The sequence below is a fragment of the Nematostella vectensis genome, chromosome 1 (assembly GCF_932526225.1).
Source record: "Nematostella vectensis chromosome 1, jaNemVect1.1, whole genome shotgun sequence".
NCBI classification, from domain to species: Eukaryota; Metazoa; Cnidaria; class Anthozoa; order Actiniaria; family Edwardsiidae; genus Nematostella; species Nematostella vectensis.
In genome coordinates this window covers 18,535,503-18,554,392 of record NC_064034.1, presented here as the reverse complement: position 1 = coordinate 18,554,392, position 18,890 = coordinate 18,535,503, and the positions used below count along the sequence as shown (strand labels likewise).

The 18,890-nt window shown below is 42.7% G+C and overlaps 2 protein-coding genes across 2 annotated transcripts; both read left to right on the top strand.

Moving 5' to 3' along the window:
• Positions 1 to 1,022: 1,022 nt before the first annotated feature.
• On the top strand, positions 1,023 to 8,337 carry LOC5514446 (protein DD3-3). The gene is made up of 14 exons (XM_048725852.1): positions 1,023 to 1,117; positions 2,597 to 2,721; positions 2,815 to 2,868; positions 3,395 to 3,481; positions 3,827 to 3,922; positions 4,548 to 4,604; positions 4,745 to 4,826; positions 5,070 to 5,186; positions 5,699 to 5,848; positions 5,944 to 6,119; positions 6,419 to 6,688; positions 6,978 to 7,148; positions 7,608 to 7,831; positions 8,101 to 8,337. Exons 2-14 carry the CDS (start codon positions 2,651 to 2,653, stop codon positions 8,259 to 8,261), a joined length of 1,716 nt encoding a protein of 571 aa, XP_048581809.1. The 5' UTR covers positions 1,023 to 1,117; positions 2,597 to 2,650; the 3' UTR covers positions 8,262 to 8,337.
• A 1,059-nt stretch (positions 8,338 to 9,396) lies between these two features.
• On the top strand, positions 9,397 to 18,487 carry LOC116619347 (protein DD3-3). Its single transcript, XM_032384051.2, has 13 exons — positions 9,397 to 9,548; positions 10,408 to 10,461; positions 10,814 to 10,900; positions 11,002 to 11,097; positions 11,889 to 11,945; positions 12,153 to 12,234; positions 13,664 to 13,780; positions 14,246 to 14,395; positions 14,824 to 14,999; positions 15,473 to 15,742; positions 17,014 to 17,184; positions 17,746 to 17,969; positions 18,239 to 18,487. Exons 1-13 carry the CDS (start codon positions 9,478 to 9,480, stop codon positions 18,397 to 18,399), a joined length of 1,716 nt encoding a protein of 571 aa, XP_032239942.2. The 5' UTR covers positions 9,397 to 9,477; the 3' UTR covers positions 18,400 to 18,487.
• The last annotated feature ends 403 nt before the right edge of the window (positions 18,488 to 18,890 follow it).

Genomic DNA, 18,890 nt, shown 5'->3' with positions numbered 1-18,890 from the left:
GTGTATAAATTGAGCTCTTTTTGTGCGCTAAGCGACCCGACTATATGTATTTATTATCCTATCTTCTTTAGTAAAAATAAGGAAAATACAAGTGTTTTAGTTTCCGTCTTTACTATCCATATAAGGATAAAAAAACTACTATCCATATAAGGATATAAAATAAGACATTCAATGAATAGAGGTTTTACCTTAGAAAGAGAACAATAACAAATCAAAGGAAGGCATTTGTTATTACTAGCAACAGAGGACTACACTTTATTGGTTTTCGAGTTTCATCAGCCTCTGGAAAACACTGTTTATCAAGACCTGATTTAACATCAGGTCTGGAGTAGACAACGTCATATAGGCCAGGCGCGTACCCAGGATTGGCCGAGGGGGGATGCGCAGTCATAGGTATCATATGGAAAAAGCATAGTATTTGAAGATTCCTTAATAAGAAATGACCCACTTTTTCGCCGCCAAGGGGGGGTGCGCGCGCACCCTGTAGGCGATTAAGATTACCTCTAGTTCATTTCTTAGTGCACAGAGCATTTTAATGACTTGAAGACATTTCTTAGGTCTTGAGACAGTCTATATGTGACTACAGTAGTCTGGACTCGTCGAGTCTCCCCCTCGTGTAGAATCGCAAATCAACGACGAAAAACGGGGTTAAGAATCCAATTATACGGATTTGTCGAAGAGAAGAACACAGGTATCCCAGTAATAACTTTTGGGTGCAGAACAAGGTCATGCGACAATCGATGTTGCTGCGTTTATGCTTTTATGATGCTGTTCCTAACTTCGCACCAAAGACTTCGGACTTTCACACGCTCATAAAATAAACAGAGCGTTTGAAAATACCAGCGCAACTAACTGAATATATAGATACATCTAAACAAATATAAATTTTGTGCGTGGCTTTGGGCCAAAGTGCCCGAGAATAACAATGCGACTACTAGATTGCGCCCGATAACATTCTTACATTTGTTGAAGCTCCATTGAATAGCTAAAAAAACATTTCATTCATTCCCTATCAAACTTTTTTCCTGAATGGTGTTGCGTAATGTTATTTTAGTCAAGTCAATATAAATGCTAGTCCCACCAAACATTTTCCAGTTCGGTCGAGTCAGCTTTTAAGGTTAGTAACCAAATGTTCATCATTGTGTTTTGTAGCATTCGCGACTGATATTCGTCTCTTTTTAAGGGAGAGTTAACGGTTTTCGCTAGCATTCGAGAACAGCAGCCTTTATTTTGCGAGCATGAGTACTGTCGTGTGCGAGAAATAATCATTTTGAGTAACAAATATTTCGCGCAACGAGCACGTGAAATATATTGCCGGTATATACGGTCTATTTAACAATTATGCCATTACCATTGAGGTAGAAATTTTTAAAGCCAATGTCCTCTGAAATGGAAATGGTATAATTGTATTAGTAAATAAAACTGGCATTAGAGGAATTTTGTTTTTGGAAACGCTTGCTAATCGACTGTTACACCCGCCATTTTGCTTGATTTCGGGGCACAGGAAAATATCCACCTCCTTTGAAAACGCCTAGTTTTCTGTGGATTAAAAGACTCAATCCGAAATCACTGGGCTGTTAGACGCAGTCAACAACACTCTAATAATCAACTAACGAAGACCCAATAGAAATCTGATTTACGCTTTTTTGAGGAAGGAGAAGTGATTAATTCAAGCTATATATCGACATTCGTGCTTGCGGCATTGTCTGTGTAATCTCTAAGCCAACTCTCCAAGCCTAATTCTTATTGAAGAAAAATTGAAGAGCTTACCACGGGCGACCTTTGATTTGAGAAGCAACCATCCGAGCAAAACTGTCCCAATTCAGCGAGCGCTTGGGAAAAAATAGCGAGAAATTCGAGCCCGGCTATTAATTTTGAGATAGTTTTCAACTTTCAATGACCCATTAATTATCTTATCGCTGTTTCCGAATTGATATAATTACAAAAAAGGAGAGCGTCTTTCAATTTGCATCTGGAGATAATTGTAAGTGTGGTTAATTTTCAACTTTTTTTCTTTGGATGGAGTATAAAAGGGGAAAATGTGAAAATATTGTTTCTAAAACATTTTTTTTTTTTGCACTCAACGACATCCGACAAAGAAATTATAAATATCGGAATGGAAAATAGTTTTATTGCTAGACAAATAAAGTCATTACTATACTTTTACCGTGTATTGTTATTAAAAGAGGTGTTCCAAAAATATATTTGGATCTTTTGTAAAGTATGCGTTTTGAATGAAAGCATTAATATCTTATTCAAAACTTACTTACTTACATCTGAATAGCAGAATATACGGATATGTCGTATTCCATTAGGCCAAGTAAAGACATGTTAATCGTCCCGCCCGATCCTTTTTCGGGGCCGCATCAATGTTTATATATATATAGGTATTTCTGCTGCTTTTAAAACAGGAGAAACAAAGATGGAAAAATAAATAAATAAAAATAAATAAAAAGGGCCGCATGCTCCCTATTTTGATCTTATCAGGACGATAAACATGTTTTTAGTTTTACTTGGCCTTTAGATTCCCATCCATCTTTTTTGCTTCACAATAAATGTGTCTTTGGTAAATAAAATAGCTTTACTTTTACCACAGGGTTTGTTAGTCTGAGCTGAATTCGAGAAGAGGAGTGATCTTGTAAGCCTTGCAATGCAAGCGTTTGCTCTCATGATCGCGCTGTTAGGCGTGGTGTGCGCTGACATCAACCTATACAATCCGAGGTAAAATCTACAACCTTTTTTTATCCAAAACGCTTGTTTAGGTTTTAAAGAGAGAAAATTCACTCAAACTACGTCTTTTACCGTTTCATTCAGGGGTAGCAACAATCGACTTGACGAAAATGGGCGTGAGAGAAATAATTCCAATAGGTGAGTATAATGGTCGTGCTCGGTCTTGGCGAGCACCTGAGAGCGTGCCGTTCGTATTTTTGCACACGAGAGCAAATAATTTTGCGTTAAATTTAGTAAGCATCTTTGCTTGGTAAAAATACACGTGGACATTCCCCGATTAAAACGCTTTAATAAGCCATAATCTAAAACTTTTGGAAAGATCTCTGTAACTTTTAAGGACTACCTGCCTATTAAGCGGTAAATATTTCGAAACTTTGGAATTCCTGCTACCTACTTTCCAAACTTTCGGACTGGTACTTTAACAAGAAAATTGTCGCTGTAGCTTTTTAGAAGGGAAAAATACGAAGAAATGTTGAAGTGTTTCGTTTGTTTGTGGGCAGTATACTTTTCAATCTTTCTCCAAGTTCTTAACTATATCTTCTCCCCCTAACAATTTCGAAAAATAATTACCTCGCCTGGGAACCTCTCTCAAAAGCTCCCCTGTTTCGTTAGGGTAAACACAACGTCAGGTTTGATTTATTAGCAATGGCTTTGTTTTCTTCAGGCTTTTTGACTCCCAGAACAATAACCGCGGCGGCCACAATGTGGGCAATCTGTACTACTACACCGGCTCACACGTTCAAGTTCAATGGTATGACATTAAATCAACCCCCCCCCCTCCCCCACTTACACTCACACGATCCCCTTGTACCACTACGCAGGCTCATGTAAAAGTTCAATGGTATGACATTAGCCCCCTTCCCCTTTTATGGTACTACTCTCTTTCCAACAACCCTTTACCCCCTCCCTTTTACTACTACTCTTGCTTCTATGTTCAATGGTATCACATCCCTCCATCACCCAATAGCCCCCCCCCCTTACCCAGGACTCCCTTACCTGCTTTCCCTTGCATACACTAGTTTTTATGGGTGTTGAGCGTTTAATGCTGTTCTCGGTCTTGGTCATTTTACATATTTATACAATTTATTTGCCATAGGGCGAACCAGCATTCGTGTGGAGACATGAACAACGAGTGTGAGCTAGTCTTGCAGTACATGTGCGGGGACCTGGTGCGAGATGGGACCCGCCGCAAGTGAGTAATACTACCCCTCCCCCCTTAACAACGAGTGTGAGCTAGTCCTTCAGTACATGAGCGGGGAACTGGTGCGAGATTGGACCCGCCGCAAGTGAGTAACACTACCCCTCCCCCCTTAACAACGAGTGTGAGCTAGTCCTTCAGTACATGAGCGGGGAACTGGTGCGAGATGGGACCCGCCGCAAGTGAGTAACACTACCCCTCCCCCTTAACAACGAGTGTGAGCTAGTCCTTCAGTATATGAGCGGGTACCTGGTGCGAGATGGGACCCGCCGCAAGTGAGTAACACTACCCCTCCCCCCTTAACAACGAGTGTAAGCTAGTCCTTCAGTTCATGTGCGGGACCTGGTGCGAGATGGAACTTGGCACAAGTGAGTAACACTACCCCTCCCCCCTAAACAACGAGTGTGAGCTAGTCCTTTAGTACGTACATGTGCGGGGACCTGGTGCGAGATGGCACTTGGCGCAGGTGAGTAACACTGGCCACCCCCCCTCCCCCTTTACAATTACGGCTAGTTGCCTATACAGTACAAGTGAGGAGGGGACCTGATGCGAGATCGGATGACTTGCCAAAACTACGGGCGGCGGAAAAGCCTTCAATAACAATCTTATTTTCTTGTAGTACTATCCCGGATAACCCGAATTCCTGCAAGAACAAGAATTGTAATACCGATAAGAGGTAGGGTAAATCACGAACACGTTTGTTTAGTTCTATCTGTTCACTTATAACACCCACATATGCACACCCTAAAAGAGTGTCACAGGGGTTCAAGTCGCAATTGGGAGCCATTCATTTAATTCTACGAATGTGTATTTAAGGTATGGGATGCACGAGGATTACGACTACTACAACGAGTGCAGAAATAGAGCAAGAAACAGGGGGTTGTTCACCGCAGATCGGGTAAGGCTGGTTTAGGGGAAGAAGGGCAATTTAGGGCGAGATGTTTCAGCCAGGAGTTGAGGGGTGTGGTTTATAATGGGTCTACACACAATAGAAAAAAGGAGCTATTCACGGCAGATCGCGTAAAAAAGAGAGAGGAAGCGGTGGCTTTGTTCTTCAATAGCAGCACAAGATGTAACTATAGAAATAAATAAATCAGTAAAATTATTAGACCGGTAGTATTTTATGACCTTTACGTCATAGAAACTCAAAGGAATTACCGCCAAGTACACACGCCAGAACAACAATGGGAACAGACGAGGCTACGAATGTCCAGAGGAGCGTGATTACTATCCGTACTGGCACCCAACACCATGGAGGGTAGGTGCACATGTTATAGGGTCACGCCCCCTTGGGCAAGGGGGAGGGGGGTAAGGGTACACAATAGGGTACATGGCAGGTGATCAACCATGGACAAAGGGCTCTGCAATACCTGGCTACGCCCCTGAAAGAGGTATGTCTCGTGGAAGGCAGGTACAGGGCGCTGCCTTGGACAAGGGGTGTAGATTTATTACCAATGTTACCCCACTGGTACACTGCACTACACTGGAGCGCGGGGTAACCATGGGGATACCATGAGATAAATCACACCGCAAGTGTGAAGTGAACCGCTCTACCAAAAATTATAAAGAAATAATCAGGAAAAAAGTGAAGAAGAATGTGACGAAAAGTGTGCGTAAGGTACTTCATAGGATATACAAACTATGCCCCGCGGGGCACTTGAAGTTTTTCTTACACTATTGAACATTATAACCATGCGCGTGGTAAGCATCGCACGGTGCCTTCTTAAATGTCTATGGCTATGTCACACGGTGCCTTGTTCTATTTCTCAGGATATCGCTGTGTTCACCAATAACGTGACACGATGCTCGATGTACACGCGGGAGAGCGAGAATGTAAAGGGCCGCTACAAGTGCAAGGTTCCCGCGGAACTCCTCAAGAACAGCAAGTTTGTTATTCCTGACACCATGAAAGAATGCAAGGTGCGTGATAAACATAAAGTTTAATCGCACGTCATTTCGCCATCCGTGTATTTCTCCCCATCGAACTCTTTAATTTTCCTCTCTCTAATTCTTAGAAAATTAAGAACGCCGTCTGGACCAAATCCCAGTCACATGGCATGACCGCACCAGAGTGCCTACCCTCGCCATGGTCACGTGACAATCACCAGGGCAACACAGTCGGTGGGGAGTTCATGAAGTACGACTGGACCGTTCCCGACATGCCTCACGAGCGTTGTGTCTTCAGGATAAGGTAAGTCCTACTAATGATGTCATCAGATGACGACTTGTTCTAGTGGATGTATCTAGAATGTATGTGTGGATGTATCTAGGTCGATGTAAAAGAACGTACTAGCTGTAGAAAAGTTCGTATGAAGTATTTTTGCATGAATGGTTTTGTACAGACACAGCTGTTTAGTTTCTCTAGACATGGTTTGTGTAATAACCATGATGTATATTTCCTTATCGATCATCTGATCTTCACGGTTTGTTTTGGGGCTATGTCGGTCGTTGCTATCGTTTCCTGAAGTATCGTTTATTTGATCTTCTGAGGTACAACATCACCACGGGTGACTACCCAGCGTGGGACCCCACTACGGACTACCAGCGCAACAGCCGACCCAACATTGCAAACGCATTTCACTATCAAGACAAATACGACCTAAAGGATAAGAAAGGCAAAAGGCTTAGTGACTTTGAAACACGGAGACGAGGTTACTACTACAGAAACGATCCCGACGTGAGAATCTTCGCAAACGTGCGTGGCTTCAAACTCCGCATCCAGATCAACACGAACCAGGACGGGAGGACATTCGAGGACAGGTAGAATCGTGATAGGTTTCAGAAAGCCAGTCTTTTAGAAGAGCAGTATATTTGGTAGCTGACAAATGACAATTAGCTTTCAAACTATAAAAAGCATGTTTCCTTATGTGAGAGCTGCGAAGCCTATAGACCATTTGGTTATCCCGTTCTACCTGAGTACCTCTATTCTTCTTTTTTAAGATTTCCTTTGGAACTCGAACCTTCTCCAGATAATCACCCCCTTCCTCCTCTTTTTCCTTATATTCCCATTTTCTTACTTACTCGCTCTCTTTTATATATTTGTTTTCAGGAGCCACACATTTGCCATTCGCAAGCGCCCGTCGTACCTCAAGTCCGCCAAGATCCATAACGTAAACGTGCGAGGCAAACGAGGCAACATCGTGCAAGTCTTTCCGACCACCGAGTACGACTTCGTCCCAAACACAGTCACCATGAAGAGGAACGAATACGTCCACTTCCAGTAAGTTTACAATGAAGGGGATGAGTACATACACTTCCAGTAAGTTTTTCATGAGAGGGAATCAAACACTTCCAGTAAGTTTACCATGGCAGGGTATAGATAAATACAATTCCAATTAGTTTACCATGAGAGGGAATCAATACATACACTTTCAGATAGTTCAAAATGAGGTAATAAATACAAACACTTCTAAGTTTAAGGTGAAGTTGGGTACACTTCCAGTAATTATGTGTATACTGTCATTCGTTTAGTGCACACCATAGCTGTTATGTCTGAATGGACGATTTTCGAGAGTATAGTATGAGAATAGTAAGCCGATTTATTTACCCGCTGGATCGCACTCTGACTAACCGTACTGAAGTGTGAAAATAAAATATATATGTAAAGATATGTACGCCGAGCTGATAAGCAACCACGAATAGGAATATAAAAGACGAAACTACATCTTTATCTCTTTAGATGGACTGGGTCTGACACCAACCCAGCCAACAATGCTGGCGAGGGAAAGGCGGGCACAGACAGACACAATGTGCTTCTCTTGGAGGGCAAAGCGTACCCTGTGGGAGTAAGCCGATCTTTCACCTATGGACACTGGGGCAGGAACTACCCCATGCACCTAGACAACTCTTCCTTCCTGGGACTGGACAGACACGACCTGCAATACCTGGCCATATCATACCCCCGTGAGTAAGGCATGAGCTTTGAGGTCACCTTTGATAAATTGATCCAGCTTATTATGTAAAGTTTGGCTGTGATGTTGTTGGTAATAAGATTAAAGGTAGATGTTGATGGAACTTGTATTATGTTGGCAGTCCATAGCACAAGACAGGGGATACATGTTGCAATACCCGGCTCAGCAACGTTTTGCTTTAGTTGTTACACTTACCATTAAAAAGTTTGAAAAGATCGACAGATGTTTTCTCCATGGATTTTTCTTGAATCTTGATTGCAGAGTCCGCTATCTCTCAAAACAATGAGAAGTTGGATTACACAGGTCGGTACTTTGACCTTGGACCGCGAAAGGTTACAAAAGCGGGGACATTTTACTACATGTGCACTAGAAACAACAACTTCACTAACAGGAGCCAGAAGGGGAGAATCGTTGTCAAGTAGCAGAGCAACAGACTAATTTGAATTACTGATGATAACTATTGTAAAGTTTAGATAAATAAAACGGGAGAACATTGTATTCATTGTCGTTTTAATCATTACACTTGGCCGGTCGTATGTTGTTCAAACAAGCCAAAATACGTAAAAAAATATATACAAGAAGAGAGATAATCGGTGTTGTAAGAACATGAGCGAAACGAGGCGCAAGAACGAGGCGGCGGAGGGGGATTGGGTAGGAGATAGAGAAGAGAAAGAATGGAGAAGACCTCTCACAACCTCTCTACCCTTTCTATTGACTCCCGGCTCCTAGCCCCTCCTCCTTCGCCGGCCTTGTTTCGCCTATTTTGCGCCTTTGACCTCGATTCCCCGGATCCTAAAAATGCCTACTAATACAAACCATAAGAAAAACTACTAGAATAACGTTGGTTTGGAAAATTTGTCTAGGCCTAAGCGGGAAAAGAAAAATTCTAAATATGTAAAAAAAAAAAATTCGACTGAGAGAGAGCAACAAATTCTTCGTGTTTCTTAAAACGTCACTGTATAACAAGGAAAGTTTTATATCCCATGATATACCTAATAACCAACACAAAGACTCCCTAAAGTATTTTTTAAACAAGTTTTTTAAACCTGTATTTACAATAAGAGCTTGTCGAGACTGGGGATAAAAGCTAGAACCATTAACTTGAGAGCGTTTGTGTTTGTTGTGTCTTGGTTATTCCTTCTTCGTTGACTAATAGGCAATTCCATGTTTTTTGTTCTTCAGATCAACATACTAAGTATCTTATTTACACAGCTCTTGCCGCGTATTGAACGCTATAAACACTCCGGTGAATGAATAAGTACTTTTACCATCCTTTGTTTATATTTTGAGCTACCTACCGCCATTTGATATTGATACAAAAAACTCTACTGTCGTCTTCGACAAGCGTTTCTCACTACAACCAAATCCAGGCATCATAAGATTAAAGTCGCTATTGAAGTTCGTCAGTTAAAGGAAGGTTTGGAGAAATGAAGAAAAAGGCGAAACTTAAGCCTTACCTGAGAAGTTGCACAGCTGAACATACTTCCATCTTTTCCCCATTGTTTCGCATGCAATAAAAGTGTACTAAGGAAACAATAGGGTGATTATTATAAGAGCTTTACTTTTCCCACAAAGTCGTAGACGAAGCTGAATTCGACAAGAGTAGGAGTGATCTGGGAAGCCTTGTTCCTACTTGTAATGCGAAGTTTTGCTCTGATCATCGCGCTGTTTGGCGTGGTCTGTGCCGACATAAACCTGCACAACCCGAGGTAGGACCTATATTTGAAAATACTATATTTTCGAAAAGCACAGAGGAAGATTTCTCCTATTTTTTTATTAGGATGCACAGACTACACTGTATAGTACACAATGCCACTTCCCCTAGAGCTTTTAATGAAAGTTGGCTTCTTCGTAAGTGTTAAATAATGTCTGCTCGTGTTCTATGGGATTTAGGGCACGAATTAACAAAAATCTGCGAATGCATAGCGCGAGTCAACTCTGCAAGACCCGAAGCCGGAGCGCTTGATTATTCCATTCCCGAAAAAGAAAGCGCGAGGTTTTAAAAAAAACACTCGGCGAAAGAAAGTAAGCAAACGGAGAGCAGGAACGAATCCCCCGTCAAAAACACGAAAAAGTACGCTCTGCAGACGCGAGAAGAGAAGGATAAATCATGTTATTCAGGTTTTTTTTCTTTCTTTCCATCGCTGAGCTATGTTGAAATATTTGTGAATAACTTTGATATTAGTAAACACAATAAACATTGTAATTTTGCCGCTCTTGTTTTTCTCTAGGATGTGAAGCAGTTGAGGATTTTGAATAACAGGGACATTTCAGTGAGGTTTGTAGTTAGTTAGATATTAGTAGTCATCTACTTAGTGATTAGTATTCCCTAAGTTGCAACTTTGTTTTTATTGTTTTCCTCCTGGAAAACAATTATAATAAAGGTGCAACTCAGGGAATACTAATCACTTAGTAAATAACCACTAATTACTAACTACATTTCCCACTAATTCCCTATTGTTCAATGCCCTCGCCGCTTGACACCTTAATTACTATGAGATTTAGGTGTTCAAATGGAAGGCGCTGATTGGTCGAGTGGCAGTGATCATTTTCTAATTGTCGTTATAGGGGTAGTAATAATCGACTCGATGAAAACGGACGTGAAAGAAGCAACGCCAACAGGTTAGTAAAAAAGTAGTATCCCCTTCGAGCTAACATCACGAGCCTGGCACAATCTCGTTTGCCATCTTTTTTTTTATTCATCACACTCCGCTACAATTTTTCAAGGAACTAAGAGATATTTCTTTAATGATTTTTTTCGGAGAAAAAAGGGTCAGGCAGCTCTTCAACCTGTGGACTCCGATGACAGCCAATGATTCCAGTTGCAATAGGCTGTAAATATTGGAAAAGAATATTCTAATGTATATTGATATTCTGATATCCTTCTGGCCAGGTTTTTTTTTCGTCTTTCTAGTCTAGATAACGGACCGTTGTACTTAGTCTAACGTATCCTCTTGTATTTTCTTTTCTGAAGGCTTTTTGACTCCCAGAACAATAACCGCGGCGGCCACAATGTGGGCAATCTGTACTACTACACCGGATCACACGTTCAAGTTCAATGGTATGACATGGAGTCCCCTCTCTGTTTAAACGTTAAAGCTAACTAACACGATGACTTCTAGTTCAAGGTTATATCCACATTAACTGATTTATTTGCCACAGGGCGAACCAGCATTCGTGTGGAGACATGAACAACGAGTGTGAGCTAGTCTTGCAGTACATGTGCGGGGACCTGGTGCGAGATGGGACCCGCCGCAAGTGAGTAACACTACCCCTCCCCCCTTAACAACGAGTGTGAGCTAGTCTTGCAGTACATGTGCGGGGACCTGGTGCGAGATGGGACCCGCCGCAAGTGAGTAACACTACCCCTCCCCCCTTAACAACGATCGTGAGCTAGTCTTGCAGTACATGTGCGGGGACTTGGTGCGATATGGGACTCGGCGCAAGTGATTAACACTACCCCTCCCCCCTTAACAACGAGTGTGTGCCAGACCTATAGTACATGTGTGGGGACCTGGTGCGAGATGGGACTTGACGCAAGTAAAACTGCCCCCTCCCCCCTATAAGTGAGTGTGTGCTAGTCCTATAGTACACGTAAGTAACTACCCCCTCTCCCTTGACAAAGAGTGTCCTTCAGCCCTTCAGTACATATGCGGTTGGTACATGAACGACTTTGTAAGATAAATACTGTTTCCATAATAGGCAGAAATTGTGCAAAGGAAACTGGCGCGCGGAATGTTACCTCATACTCTATAAGATCCTGCTCGCAAAGAACCTGTGTAGCAAGCCCAAAGGGTTGGAAAGAGAGACGGAAACGAGGTGCGCGCTAGGGAGAGGGAAGGATTAGGAAGCATCCCTTTGCCTACATTGGCTCCATCCTTCTCTCCAGGCGCGCGGGGTCTGTGCCTCCAAGCCGTCTGCGATTGCTAAGCTGGCTAACGCGCAAAAAGTTCGCGATATGAACACCTTGAACGCTTGACTTATTACTGTCCCATCGTTTCGTTATCGCCAGCACGTTACATCCTCATCAAGTTCGTATTTTCTTGCAGTACTATCCCGGATAACCCGAATGCCTGCGAGAACAAGAATTGTAATACCGACACGAGGTACGTAGGGCACAGGGTTCAATGCAGTAACAGACGAAAGTGATTATCTTTTCGGTAGTACTTTAGTAGCATTGATAGAGAGCCAAACACTGACAGCTATTCCCTAATATAGAGACTTGTCCATCCCTTCTCTTGCTTGTTTGGTTTGTTAAAAAGATTTATAAAGGTCGTAGAGCTTTTACCTAATTTTACGGATGTGTATTTAAGGTTTGGGATGCACGAGGATTACGACTACTACAACGAGTGCAGGAGAAGAGAAAGAAACAAAGGGCTGTTCACCGCAGATCGGGTAAGACTGGTTTGGGGGAAGAAGGAGTTATAATAGACTGCATCGGTAAAAAAATGGGTCAATTGAGGGCCGATCGGGCGAGATTCGTTTCAGCCAAGAGGTAAGGGGTGTGATTTAAATACCCGGGAGGACTCCCATATAAAAATGACAGGGGTGCTCGACAAGAAAAAGATATTGATCCCTAAGAGATTGCAAAATGAGCGTGGCTTTTCAATTTTTTGTTACCCCTAAGAGACAGCAAAATGGGCGTGGCTTTTAAACTTTTTATATTAATCTGATTTTCGATGAAGGGGACCCAAACAACGTTTTATAGTTATTGCGATCATCATACGCCAGTAGCCAACAGCTTGGTGCCATAAAGTGCGTTAAAAGATCATTTTAGAATGATCCCTTTTTATTATCTCTTACGGACACCCCTAAGGTCAGCAGCTCTTTGGAACTTAAGCGACAGCACATCTGACCGATTTTAACCCCTTAAAGATAGGTCGAGCATCCCCGTCATTTTTATATGGGAGTCTTCCCCCGGGTTTAAACAGAACTACATACTAATAGACACAAGGGGCTGTTCACGGCAGATCGGGTAAGCGCGAGTATGTTTGTAGACGGAGCAGAGCTTGGGGGGATTTAAAAAGCTGATAGGAACTGTTCACGGCAAATCGGGTATGGCGGCTTCAGGCCAAATCGGGTAAGGCTGGTTTGGGCCAAATTGGGTAAGGCTGGTTTGGGCCAATCGGGTAAGGCTGGTTTGGGCCAAATTGTGTAAGCCTGGTTTGGGCCAAATCGGGTTAGGCTGGTTTGGACCAAATTGGGTAAGGCTGGTTTCGGCCAAATCGGGTAAGGCTGGTTTCGGCCAAATCGGGTAAGGCTGGTTTGGGCCAAATCGGGTAAGGCTGGTTTCGGCCAAATTGGGTAAGGCTGGTTTCGGCCAAATTGGGTAAGGCTGGTTTCGGACAAATCGGGTAAGGCTGATTTGGGCCAAATAGGGTAAGGCTGGTTTGGGCCAAATAGGGTAAGGCTGGTTTGGGCCAAATTGGGTAAGGCTGGTTTCGGCCAAATTGGGTAAGCCTGTTTGGGCCAAATCGGGTAAGGCTGGTTTCGGCCAAATTGGGTAAGCCTGTTTGGGCCAAATCGGGTAAGGCTGGTTTCGGCCAAATTGGGTAAACCTGGTTTGGGCAAAATCGGGTAAGGCTGGTTTGGGACAAGGAGTGAGGGGGAAGTACTCGTTAATATGGTGTAACCCCCTTATTCTAGCCTGCGTGCAGACGAACTTAGTCGGGTTCGTCTGCACGCAGGCTACCATAACCAAGACACAATTAAATTATATTTTGGGGAGTCATTGAAAACAGTCCTCACTAGCGATATATTCAACTTCATCTTCATCATTTCATAGGATTATTTTGCCAAAAATCATGTTGCCTTTATTCGTTAGCTCCTTAGAGGAATTACCGCCAAGTACACACGCCAGAACAACAATGGGAACAGACGAGGCTACGAATGTCCAGAGGAGCGTGATTACTATCCGTACTGGCACCCAACACCATGGAGGGTAGGTGCACATGTTATAGGGTCACGCCCCCTTGGGCAAGGGGGAGGGGGGTAAGGGTACACAATAGGGTACATGGCAGGTGATCAACCATGGGGTCTGCAACGGGGTGCATGTCACCTAGCTCCCTGATGGGTGTACAACACAGAGGCGTGTCATCAAGCTAGGGGCGTGCAACGGAGGAAACGTCACCCAGAACCATGGTAGGAACACCACGCAGGGGCGTGGTCGTGGGGTGTGGCAAGAGGTACAGTCCACAAAATAAGTATGTACACGTACCAGGAGGGCTAAGATATGCATTGTCTCAACCCTAGAGGGGCGTATCTTGAACGTACCCTGTCTTCTCCAAAACCCAACTCCTTAGCAGAGATTTCTGTCTTGGTTGTTTTTTCTCAGGTGATCAACACAAAGAGTCTGTTAAGGTGAGTATAGACTGGCTATCTCACGGTTCCTTTTTCCATTTGTCAGGATATCGCCATATTTACCAACAACGTGACACGATGCTCGATGTACACGCGGGAGAGCGAGAATGTCAAGGACCGCTATAAGTGCAAGGTTCCCGAGGAACTCCTCAAGAACAGCAAGTTTGTTATTCCCAACACCAAGGAGGCATGTGAGGTGCGACACGTTAACATGCCTCATGCACAATTTAGTATAAAGATCAAGATATAATAGGTGCCTTGACATCTTTACTCTGTTTTGAAGATACTTTTAAGTATTTTGATCTATAACTTAATCACGGTCCCATTGTGTGCATTATAATATTAGTGCTTTATTTTCCTTAACCTTTAAACTTCTCTTTAAGAAAGCCAATAACGCCGTCATTTTTATGCCGGGAGCATATAAGATTTATTTCCATCGGCTAATTCAAGCGAGTAACCAAGACATTTTCTATTAAATATCGTCAAGAACAGACATAAATCATAGATTGTTATCTTTAAATTTTATCTTTAAATTTCCTTGCCAATACACCGAACGTGGATTTTCAATTATAAACAACCACAAAGGAGTGGTTGATCGAAATCCAATTTTGGTCTTGCTTTCAGAAAGTTACCAACGCCGTCTGGACCAGTTCCCAGTCACATGGTTTGACCGCACCAGAGTGCCTGCCCTCGCCATGGTCACGTGACAATCACCAAGGCAACGCAATCGGTGGGGAGTTCATGAAGTACGACTGGCACGTTCCCGACACACCTCACGAGCGCTGTGTCTTCAGAATAAGGTAAGTGCTGCTGATGACGTTATCAGATGATGTCAACTCATCATCATCCTACGGCCTCGGCCGAGATATCTTGCACAACAGTTTACCATGACAGATGGCAGGTCCTGTGGAAACGCGGAAATGTGGTAGGGAAGGTCCGCTTGCAAGACCTGACGGGGCGTCGGCCGGGATTCCACAGAATTAAGCGGGAGATAGCCTCGTCTTTTGCTCGAAAGCAGTGACCAGCGATATTTTAACAAATGTAAAGGACATCGTCAACTCTTTGTTCTAGAGTAAACCTTAGCGTGGTGAAAATCATTTTCTTCCCTTCTTTAATTGCGTTTTTACCAGTAATCCTGTTGTGATACTGTACTTGGTTTAAATAAACAAATCTAAAATCATAAAGTATCGATAATTGATCTTCACAGTTTGTTTTGGGGCTATGTCGGTTGTTGCTATCGTTTCCTGAAGTATTGTTTATTTGATCTTATGAGGTACAACATCACCACGGGTGACTACCCAGCGTGGGACCCCACTACGGACTACCAGCGCAACAGCCGACCGGACATCGCTAACGCATTTTACTATCAAGACAAATACGACCTGAAGGATAGCAATGGCAATAGGCTAAGTGAACGTCACACACGGAGACGAGGTTACTACTACAGAAACGATCCCGACGTGAGAATCTTCGCAGACGTGCCTGGCTTCAGTCTTCGCATCCAGATCAACACGAACCAGGACGCGAGGACGTTCCAAGATAGGTAAAGTCTAGAAGGGTTACAGATACTGGAAGACAGTATGACTTGGTTTCAAAAGATTTCAATACATGAAGGGTTTCAAAAAATGGTAGCTGCCGAATGATTATTAGCTTTGGACAATTTGACTAATCGATATGTGCTACAAGATGGCCGGTGGTAACGGAACTCGAAGCGGGAAAATAAATTTCTTCGATTTGCTTATTATAATAAGCAAAAATAGGCAAAAATAAAACATATTTAGAAACTTAAATTAGACTTATACATCACATATGAAATCTAGAAGCACAAGAGGAGCTGATTCTCGCGAAAAATTTGACCAAGATTTGAGTTGAATTCGAATTGCGCGCCGATTTCTCCGGGCCATTCATGAATCGTCCTTGTGTCTCCGCCATGTTTATGAGCCCACAATATCTTTACAGCCGCTACACATTATAGAATATGCGTGCAATAGTCCCTTGGGATTCGGGTAGAACTATTGAAGAATTTCGGGGTGTTATTTATTGATTGAAACATAACTGACCTATACGAAATGCGCTACACGAGAGGCGAGTTGTCGAGTTACAAAGCCTCTACTGACAATCTTTAGCCGTTAACAGCAAGAATAGCAATGGTAACGAGAAATTAAGCCCTACAGTATAGCAATTTTGCTGAAGATTTTAAAATATATTTATCAATCGCGGTTTGTACCGCGCGATTCGCTCATCCTTTTATTAAGTGGTTAGAATAACTTTTTTACAAAAGCTTTGTTATATTACAGGTTTACTTTCAAAGGAGGAATTCTGCAGGGGTAGCTTATAGGCTAAAATGTAGATATTTTAGCTGCTAAGTGTGAGATTGCGAGACAGATCGCAGAACAGCGCTTGTAATTGTAATTCAACATATACCAGTGTTTATTGTCATTCTGTATGTGAAACCCTTTTGAATATTCCTAGTAGAGTTTATGCTATGAATTGTTGTAATTTGAAATAATTCAGCAGGATAAAGTCAAAATCTTTCTCTCTATACACGTTGTTATTCAAAGAGCTACCGGGAGCTGTTATCAGTTCGGAGGGTGAATGGCAACTGAAGGTGACAAACGCCTGGCACAGGCCCTTATATAGCGCGGTTTCGTGTTTAATCTTAGTTATTAGACTTTGTAAAACATGTCCCATTTTCAACTTCCTTTTGAACTCAGACCTTATCCATACAACCAATCTCTTACCTCCTTGCTTTTTTGCCCCGTTTCAGGACCTTTGATAGAACCTCGTTTTCTTACTATCTATATTTGTTTTCAGGAGCCACACATTTGCCATTCGCAAGCGCCCGTCGTACCTCAAGTCCGCCAAGATCCATAACGTAAACGTGCGAGGCAAACGAGGAAACATCGTGCAAGTCTTTCCGACCACCGAGTACGACTTCGTCCCAAACTCAGTCACCATGAAGAGGAACGAATACGTCCACTTCCAGTAAGTTTACCATGACTAGATTAGAGGGAATAAATGAATACACTTCAAGTTAGTTTACATTGAAAGGGAATAAATACATGCACTTCCACTATAAATGGTTAAGATGTGAGGAAATGAATAGGAATCTATCGAAAATATTTAGAACGAGGATCAAAATGTTTACACCAAGGCGGGATAAATAAACATATACACTTTCAGTAAGTTTACAATGAAAGGGAATAAATACATGCACTTCCAATCAGTTTACAGTGAGAGGGAATGATTAGTACGTTTGCTATGAGGGGAAATAAATGACAGAAAATACACAACGAGAAGAAATACGTCCACCTTCAGTAAAAAGCAAAAGATGGGATGAATACCTCCAATTTTAGTAAGCGTATCTATCAAAATGAGTATAATTTCCTTAGAGTTACAACGGGCAATTTCCTTAGATTTACAACGGGCAGGTAAAGACTTATCAAAGCTCCTATCCCAATTGACCGTGCAGCCGTAATACCCATAACTCTTTTGATGTGGGAAAGGTTGATTCTAACAAGAACAGTAACATAATTATTTCTTTAGGTGGACTGGCTCTGACACCAACCCAGCCGACAATGCTGGCGAGGGAAAGGCGGGCACAGACAGACACAATGTGCTTCTCTTGGAGGGCAAAGCGTACCCTGAGGCAGTAAGCCGACCTTTCACCTATGGACACTGGGGCAGGAACTACCCCATGCACCTGGACAACTCTTCCTTCCTGGGACTGGACAGACACGACCTGCAATACCTGGCCATATCATACCCTCGTGAGTAAAGCATGAGCTTTGAGGTCACCTTTGATAAATTGATCCAGCTTATTATGTAAAGTTTGGCTGTGATGTTGTTGGTAATAAGATTAAAGGTAGATGTTGATGGAACTTGTATTATGTTGGCAGTCCATAGCACAAGACAGGGGATACATGTTGCAATACCCGGCTCAGCAACGTTTTGCTTTAGTTGTTACACTTACCATTAAAAAGTTTGAAAAGATCGACAGATGTTTTCTCCATGGATTTTTCTTGAATCTTGATTGCAGAGTCCGCTATCTCTCAAAACAATGAGAAGTTGGATTACACAGGTCGGTACTTTGACCTTGGACCGCGAAAGGTTACAAAAGCGGGGACATTCTACTACATGTGCACTAGAAACAACAACTTCACTAACAGGAGCCAGAAGGGGAGAATCGTTGTCAAGTAGCAGAGAAACGGACCGGGTTAAATGTACTGATGATGGATACTGCAGTACTAATACTAAGTTCATATGAATAAAACAAGAAAGCATTGTATCCCCCTCTTAAATGACCATATATTAACAACTGTGAACAACCTGGGCCCCAGTTCTAAAATCCGAGACAGGTACACAGGATCCTTTTTCCATATGACTGCGCATGCGCCCTCCTACCCTAGCCAGTCTTGATAACACGCCTGCGAAATAATACGGACCTTGCATCGCGCAGAATGGAGCGACATTTCCTGTGTCACGTGACAAGGCTTAGCGCGCCGGATTTGAATGAGTGCCCCATTAAGCATCGCCATTTACAAAGAAACCCGGAAAAAACGTGAGATCGCAACGCAAACACCGTGAAATTCCGCAGCTAATATAGGCTTTTTTTAAATGCGAGGCCTGCCTTTTTTAGATGGATATCATACGTTTACAATAAGTCCACATTTATAGCAACGACGGCGGCA

Coding starts and splice junctions, on each gene's coding strand:
- LOC5514446 (XM_048725852.1), top strand. CDS start 2,651: ATGCAAGCGTTTGCTCTCATGATCGCGCTGTTAGGCGTGGTGTGCGCT. Junction 6,689..6,977: donor GGGAGGACATTCGAGGACAG/GTAGAATCGTGA, acceptor ATTTGTTTTCAG/GAGCCACACATTTGCCATTC. Junction 7,832..8,100: donor CCTGGCCATATCATACCCCC/GTGAGTAAGGCA, acceptor TCTTGATTGCAG/AGTCCGCTATCTCTCAAAAC.
- LOC116619347 (XM_032384051.2), top strand. CDS start 9,478: ATGCGAAGTTTTGCTCTGATCATCGCGCTGTTTGGCGTGGTCTGTGCC. Junction 10,462..10,813: donor GAAAGAAGCAACGCCAACAG/GTTAGTAAAAAA, acceptor TCTTTTCTGAAG/GCTTTTTGACTCCCAGAACA. Junction 14,396..14,823: donor ACACCAAGGAGGCATGTGAG/GTGCGACACGTT, acceptor TCTTGCTTTCAG/AAAGTTACCAACGCCGTCTG.